The sequence below is a fragment of the Nannospalax galili genome, unplaced genomic scaffold, assembly GCF_000622305.1.
Source record: "Nannospalax galili isolate Female #2095 unplaced genomic scaffold, S.galili_v1.0 scaffold55, whole genome shotgun sequence".
NCBI classification, from domain to species: Eukaryota; Metazoa; Chordata; class Mammalia; order Rodentia; family Spalacidae; genus Nannospalax; species Nannospalax galili.
This window is the reverse complement of record NW_008337640.1, coordinates 919,785-928,202: the sequence shown is the minus strand read 5'-3', so window position 1 is coordinate 928,202 and position 8,418 is coordinate 919,785. Positions and strand designations below refer to the sequence as shown.

The 8,418-nt window shown below is 40.6% G+C and overlaps 1 protein-coding gene across 1 annotated transcript in view; it reads right to left on the bottom strand.

Annotated features, from left to right (window-relative positions):
- Positions 1-4,050, bottom strand: part of LOC108490838 — an 11,387-nt gene extending 7,337 nt beyond the window's left edge. The window contains exons 1-3 of the mRNA XM_017798048.1: positions 3,967-4,050; positions 1,625-1,661; positions 11-873 (exon numbers count right to left, since the gene is read on the bottom strand). Of these exons, the coding sequence (XP_017653537.1) occupies positions 11-873; positions 1,625-1,661; positions 3,967-4,050 (984 nt within the window). The remainder of the gene's footprint in view (positions 1-10; positions 874-1,624; positions 1,662-3,966) is intronic.
- Between the last annotated feature and the right edge of the window lie 4,368 nt (positions 4,051-8,418).

Sequence of the window (8,418 nt, the reverse complement as noted above, 5' to 3'; positions counted from 1 at the left end):
GATCTCTCACTGCCTCTCTATCTTCTGCCTCTCTTTTTTGTCTTTCTTCTTTCTCCTCTGGTGTTTCCCTTTTGTTAAAGATCCTCTCTGCCTCCCTTAAGAGGTCCCTAAGACCTTGCCCCTGTAAATTCTCCATTCTTTGGAGTTTACTCCTAATATCAGGAGCTGATTGCCATATGAAAGACATGGAAACACTTACTTCCTGATCGGGGCTGTCTGGATCAAAGGGAGTGTACCTCCGATATGCCTCTTTAAGTCTTTCTAGAAACACAGTGGGCGGCTTGTCTGCTCCCTGTGTCACTGACCTTACCTTGGCCAAATTGGTGGGGCGTCTCCCTGCCCCTTGGAGGCCCGCTACAAGCACCTGGCGATAAAGACGTAGGTGTTCCCTACCTTCAGCCGTGTTGAAATCCCAAGCAGGTCTGGTGAGGGGAAAGGCAGCCTCGATCTCGTTTGGCAGTTGGGTTGGTCTCCCGTCTGCCCCCGGGACATGCTTTTGGGCTTCCAGAATGACTCTCTGCTTTTCCTCCGTAGTTAGGAGGACCTGCAGGAGCTGTTGGCAATCATCCCACGTGGGTTGGTGGGTAAGGAGGATAGATTCTATCAGGGCTGTTAGGGCCTGCGGGTCTTGGGAAAAGGACGGGTTATGAGTTTTCCAGTTATACAGGTCTGAAGTGGAGAAGGGCCAATACTGTAACTGGTTTCCTTCCCCTCCTGCGAGTCGGAGGGGCAGGATGTGTGAGGAATCTCCTTGTCCTGTCTCTGAGTCACCCCGTGATGGGGGAGGGAGTGACCTCCGGTCCCTCTGCTTGGGCGTCGTCTGGAACAGCCGCAGCAGCCTGCGGAGGAGGGTGGTAGGGAGGGGGATTCTCACTCAGCAGATCAGCGGAACACTCTCATCAGGGGGTAAAACAGGCTTTGGTTTCACCACAACAGGATACAGGGAGACGGTCGAAGGGTCCGGGTTAGGGGCAGAGGGGAGGGGGATTCTTCGTGAAGGACTGAGAAAAGGAGTCACCCACAGTGGTGGGTCAAGGGAGAGATTTTCCCAAGTGACTATATAGGCCACTTCATCCAGGTGTCCCATCGGTCCAGGAGAGAAGATTTTTGCTTTGATCTGTAAAATAACATCAGAATCGAATGTCCCATCGCGGGGCCAACCTAAGTTAAAGGTTGGCCATTCTGAGGAACAAAAAGTAATCCATCTATGCTTCTTGATCTCCACAAACTGGTTGTGGGCACGAGTTTTCACCTCCTTCCAATGATCTAAAGTCAAACTCAAAGGGGTAGTTAATCCTTGTCCCATTTCAAAACTTTGGTTCAAACAACAATCAACAATGAACAACAGACTCTACTGACACACAGACAGACACGCAGTGCGAAGAGGAGAATTTCAGATACCGATGGCAGGGAGGTGCCCCTGCCCAGATTAGACCCACAAAAAACTACAGAGGGGATCTCACTGATCCTGGAGCGTCCTCCAGGTCAGCAGGCAAAGCTCATGGACTCGTCAGTCCAGCACTTGCACTGCCCAGAAGTTCCGACGGGGCCCCACAGACGCTGCGCGAACCACGAGCAAACAAGTACACAGACAACACAGACAACAGTTAGCCGGCCGACTCACCTCCCCGCAAGGCTCGAGTTGCCCCCTTTATCCCAAGCTATAGGGAAAAATGGGAGATACATTCTTCCACCTGGGCATATGAGTGGCCTCAACAAAAGCAGGTTGTTATAAGCCAGAGGAAAATGGATATAAGTTTGTAAGAGTGAAACCACTGAGGACAAGTCAGCCTTCGGGTTGCAACAGCAAGAGGTTTATTTAGTACACAGGTACCTGTGGGCACAAAGTCTCCTCGGAGGACTTGCGCGCCCCCATGCTGGGTTTTGGCACTTTTATAGAGCAGAAGCGGGGTACAGAAGCAGAAGCATGGTTATTGGCCCATTCAAACGAGTATAAAGCATGAGGAAGTTAAGTTGCTAAATTCTGGGTGGGTGACTTATGGTACAGATCTGATTTCCTGGTATTGAGCCCCGGGGATTGCCAGATGCAGATGGCTTGACCACTACGTCCTGTTTTTCTGATAAGCTAGTTTCTCAATGCTTGACCTCTTGTCAGGCATTCCTATCAGGTGGCCTCATGGCGCCTAGGTTTTTCAGTCTCTGATCTCTATGTATCTGATTAGTTGGTTACTTTCTGAGATCCACCTGAGCATGGATATAAAATCATTGGGTAGATTTCAATGGTAATGTGTTTCACCTCCACTAATTAACATGGAACAAATTTTTATACTTCTTCCTCAAATATAACTCATTTTTTTGTTGATTTTTTTGCGTATTTCATACAAAACATCCCAAACAATCTTATTCATCTATATTCCCACATCCTAAATGGCACCCTCCCATAGTCTCCGCCCCCCCTCCACTGGAACCCATATACTTTGTAATCCCTGTTACTGTCAACTGTGTTGTTGGCACCCCCAGCCATGCTCCAGTGCTTGTCCATCCACTGAATCTATTCAGCCCATCTAGAGTTCCTTGTTTTATGAAGATCAGCTCTTCCTCATCTAGTAGCAATCAGTTTCCAATATTCCTTTAGGTAAGATTGGGGTCTGCTGTTCGAAAATGACCCTCTTTATCAAGCTAAACAATAGACCTGAATTTGCCTTCCTAACAATAAGACTGTAAAGAATTATTTGAAGAAAACCTAGCATTTCTTAATTACATGTAGTTTAGTTGCTTAACTTTATATGAGATTAGTGAAGTGTGAGTTGATGAGGTTTTATTGCATAATATAAGTTAAAGCAATATCCTCATAAAATAAACAATCCAATTATCTTTTTTATATCATAGCTTTCAAACACCTAGGGCTTTGGTTGCATTTATGCTTGAATGTAGATAACTACTTCCACAGAAGAAACAATGAAGGAACCATAAAGGTTGAAGGGGCCATAGACATATCTCCTTTAGAAAGTGGGAGCCTCCTAGCAGGGATTATCTTCCTAGGCTCTGGAGTGAGGGTCAACTCTGCATATACACAGACCCTGCTCCCTCTTGCAGACTTTGTGCCAAGTCCTTCTGTGAGACAGAGATGATTTTTCTCATAGTTACTGAAAAATGAACATTCATGACAGAGTCTACTGCACAACAAACCCTTCACTTCCGCTGACCCAGAACTCAAGGAGGTTTTTCTCCCTCTAACCTCACGGCAACAAGTCTATCAAGCACAAACAGATATTAATTCACCTGGACATTTACTAAATTGCTGAACACTTTAAAAATATCTGACCTAAGGGATGGTTTTGTTAAGCTTTTCCTTGCACAAATCCCTCTTGGGATAAAGTATCTGCTGAAGTTCAGTGACTGTATCGTTATCGTTTTTGATGTCTTTCTGGAACTTTTCAGATCACTCACGTCTTTTGTTGCTCTTGAAGTTTTCTGGCATTTGAAGTATTATTGGAAAGTATTTCCAGTGCTGTGTACTCACCTGTCCTAAGCTACTCATAGGTAGCCAGAATCCACTTATTTAAGTCATAAAGCCTCACTTTCTTGTTATTTTTCCCCAGCATTCCACATGTTCTATATCACAGAAAACACATACACTGCCTCTAAGCATGCCTCTGCCTTTTCTATGAGCACAAGCCTTTTGAATTGTCTTCTTGGGTTGCTGGGCTAGCTTCCCAAATGCTGGGCTTGCTTCCACTCCACCTCATAGCACATGCTCCACCCAGAGCCCACATTGCTCCTGCTGAATCAAGCATCTGGTAATCATGCTGCTCTCCTGGAACCCTTCCACCGGTTTCTCATCTTGCTTAGATTAAAGGTAGACTACGAACTCTGACAGATGATGTTCTTGGTGCTCTGACCCCTTTCTACCTCTCACCGCATGTGCTGCCCTCTTGTTCCACTCCCTGTGCCTCAGCCACGCCAGCTTTCTCCCAGTTTCCGGTCTCAGGCAAGTTGTTCTACCTGTGCCTTCTGCAGGGAGGACAATCTTCTCATGGCTACATCCTTCTTGCCCTTTGGGTTTCGGTCTTGGGAGATGTCCTCCATGCACACTCAGTATATGACATCTGCCCACTTATTCTTTATCATATTGCTCTTTAAATATCTTGCATAGTATTTATCATAACAAATTTTCTTGCTCATTAGCTTAGTGTTTGCTTGTCTGCTTCTGTTATTAGTATTGACATATTTGGTCATTGTTCTGCCACTGTGACAAAATGTCATGAACAAGGTAACTTATGGAAGTAAGAGTTTATTGTGGCTAATAACTTCAAAGGGATAAGATTCCATCATGGTGAGGAGGCGTGGCAACAAGCAGCAGGCGTTGGGGCTGGAGCAGGAAACAGAGCTCACACCTTCATTTGAAAAGTACAATTAATTCTTATCTTGTATATGAGACGAGTGAACCTTTGAGGGACCATAAACTTGTAACATAGATTTAAACTCAAGCTTTTCAAAAAGAAAAAAAAATAATCACAAAGCTTTTCTTGCCTGGAGATAGTATCCCATCAAATGACCATGGCCTCCTAAACTGGCCAAATATTTGAAAACTAGTTTAGTCACTTGGCAGTTCTTGAATCTTTTTAGCCTTTCAAAATGAAAACCTGGAGTAAGGTTTAAGAATCTGTAGTTTTAAGTACTGTAGATTATTCTAAAACCTTTCATTTTAGATATCACTGAGTTAGATCAAATAAACAAGCAAACCAAACCAGGGAGAGGAATGTGAAACTGAATGTATGTTTTTCAGGAAGCCTTTAAGATATCATCAAAGATTAGTAGGTACTTGGTTAGTTTAGTGCCTCTGGGAGACTACAGGGTGGAAGGGTGGGAGATGGAGGTTACAGATCCTAAAGTTTTTAGTTAGGAGAAAGCACATCTTGTAGCTTGCTAGGAGAGTCACAAAGGATGGGATGGGGTTTTAAATTGACTGGAGTGCTCACCAAATGATGTGTTGAGAGGAGTGTTCATTCAGTGTTTTTAGATTGCAAGTAAACTCCCAACTCAAATTGACCTTTGACAACTATGTTGATGCAAAGTCTCTTGGATTCTTTGCATAAGTCACTCAAAATGATTTTGAATCAACAAACTAATCACTCAAAGCAAAATGCGTGCAAACATCATTTTACAAGGGCTTTATTTAAGCTATGAAAATTAGTTTTATAAGTCTCTTCATACTACTTGCCAAAAAATGAGAAGTCTCCATGAGATAATCATAAGGTAATAAAAGCAAACAATGTATTGAAGAATGTTCTTTTCCTTATTGGAGAATATAAAATTTGATGAAGTCCAACTACTTTAACAATAAAATGCTGACTCTGTACCCTTCTTGTTAGAATTGATTCCTATCCCATAGAAGAGATGAATGGCCTCCTGAGGCTAGGAGACTATGGGAACTCACATCTGGTATCTTGCACCTGGCTGACCTGTTCTTGGAAAAGGTCAATTTAGTGAAAAGGGTTTTTTTTTTTTTTTTTTTTTTTTTTTTAATCTCTGCTGGAGGGAATTGAACAGCTGTCAGGGGAGAAGGTTTTCATCCTTTCAAACCTATTCCACATCCTTTAACAGAGGCTGAGAGGGCCATGACTCTGCATTTTTCACCCCTATTACAGGCTGCCCTATCTCCTTTCTCTACTGCAGTTAGAAATCCAGTGATTCCTGTATTTCCCACGTCACATTGCCGAAATGAACTTCCAGAGTATTTTAACTTTTATTTTATTTTGACAAATACTGTAGTATGGCCTTTTATATTCACATTTGTTCTATTTTGTAAGTTGGACTTTCTCTTCAGTGATTGGTCATAGTTTGCCATGATTATTTTTTCTTATTTCCAAAATTAAGTGAAGAGGTTGAGTGAAGAGAATTAAGGAGATCCTTTGTAGGCCAAGGCACAACTAGGGTCATCTATAGAGATAACCAATGGCTGTCAGTTCTGAGGTGCTTCCCTAATGTGCAGGGAAACAGGCAGAATTTTGCAAAGTTTCAGTGTTTCAAAGTGTCTGGATTCTGGGAGAGGTGCATGTTGGCCTGGATTGAGTGGCTGTTGCCTAGTGAGATCCAGATGTCTGCTGTGAGATCCAGGTGACTTCTCTTTCTGTCTCATGGGTATTGTATAACGTTGATATCAACTTAGTTATTGCAATTCTTATTTCTAGCCCATCAACTTAAGATATTAATACAATCTGAAAAACATGTTTAATAATATTTTTAAACTCTACAAAAAACTCACCATCTCTTACCTTTCCTATTTCTCTATTCCATTTTAAATGTTCTGAGATAAAAGGCAGGATCTACCCAGATAATGACAATTTGCTCTTTGATGTTTATGGAGCCTAAATCCTCTGTCACTACTGACCTGAATTTTTAGCTTATCTGTTAAATGCTTAGCCTTCTCCTCCCCTCATCCAGAGAAGGCAAATTCATACTGAATAATTCGCCTTTCATTCAAAGTGAAACATCAATATGCTTCTAATGTTGACCCCTTTAAAAGACAGAGGTCGTGATTCTTTAAGATTATTATGTTTAATTATTTTATGTTTTAGCTATGGAACTTTCTAAAAGGCTTCAAACATATACTTTGGATTTTTTTTTTAAAAAAAGGTTTTCTGTACAGAGCAAATATTTAGTTTAACATGCTTAAGTTTCAATGATTCATGTCAAAACAAAATTATACATTAGCCAAACAAGCCTGACATGGAGATGGGTCAGAGCTGAGTTACTCTGACTCCAGACTCAGTGCTGTAAAGTCTTCTGTATTATGTATGCCATTTCCCTACAGGGCTCCTTTGCTTAGCATTCAGACCATGGGCTTGAGCTGGGGTATACTACAAATGTGGAGAATACTCCATTCCTGTTAATTTATCATGGCTGAACTGGCATAATGAATGGAAACAAATGGATCTTCTTCATCCGCACACCAGTTACCATTATATTTTCAATGGTTTCTGTTTGAGTTTTAGGAACAGAAGCCAATTACAAAAAAGCAGGTGGAGGCTTGTGGTGCGAATTTAATATGGCAACAAGAGAGAGGCTGCTGGACATCAACTTTGATCTTGCAGAAGGAGATCATGGGACCATAGAAATATACACATGGGATGACATATTAGAGATTACTGAAATCATATGGAAATTTAAATCTGAGATTAGTGTTTTTCTTAAGCAGAAATCGTGATGGATTAGAAGAAAAGCAATACTAAATCTTACTTCTTGACTTCCTTCTAGCATACCTCAGAAATTCTAACTACGCATAAATGGTAAGTTTTCAAGATAACTTTAACCTAATTTCAAAAGCTGCTGAAGATTTGAGAATGACATTTAGTAAAATACCATTATTTTAAAAGAGAAAATCATCATAGCATTATTGGTTAGGTAGTAAAATCCTTATGTGCAGAATCAATTTGATAAAGTGTGGCCTCAACATATAATTATTACCATCAGACAAGCATTTATAGTTACTTGATATCTATTATGTATCAATAAATCTAAATGGAGGTAGATTACAAGAACATAAAAGATTTTCCCTCATAGCCCACACATAATATATTTTTCTTATTCTGTTTGATTGATTATGGAATCAATTCTCTGTATAGTTTCACCTCTAAGGTATAAGAAAATTCATATTGATAATATAAAATGACCCATTTGACATGAATTTTTGTATTGATTAAAAAAAATTTGTTGCTTCTAAACACTAATGACACACCTTATTTCATCTTGGCATTGATTTTTCTTACCTGTGAAATGAAGTTTTTATCCAAATCACTACAATACTTTACCTTTATTTTATTCATTTATTTTAAAAATACACATATTTAATGAGTATCTGGTGTAACTACTACTAAGATCTAAATAATGACAAAAAAATCAATTAACTGTCATACAACTTGCACTGCTAATCATTTGGAAAAATGTATAAAAATGAAGATTTGAGAATTATAACAAGAAAAGGCTTATCCCGATAGTCTAATATTAACTAGAACTAAGCACAAAATCTGCATTTCAGTAAAGGGATAGTAAGAATTAATTCACACTTAAAAGTTACTGAGTAGTGTTTTTTTTAAGTTGGAGCAATTGAAGACACCTGTCCAAGAGGTTTCATTAATTTGTTGCTATTGTTTTTCTAAAGCGGAATGACACAGAATAGATGATTTCCCTTTTTACAGTTTCTATTAGTTACTTTTCTTTTGCAGTGACAGAAACTCTGACCAAAGCAATTTATAGAAGGAAGGTTATGGTTCCAAAGGGGCAAGAGTCCATCGTGGTGGGGAGACAAGAGGCAGACCTGGCTGGAGGAGGAGTGGAAGCTAAGCTGTCACATGATCACACAGGCACAGGAAGCAAGAGAACGACTGGAGATCTGTCAAGGCTTAAGAACTCTGGAAGCCCATCCCCAGTGAAGTGCTTCCTCCAGCATAACCA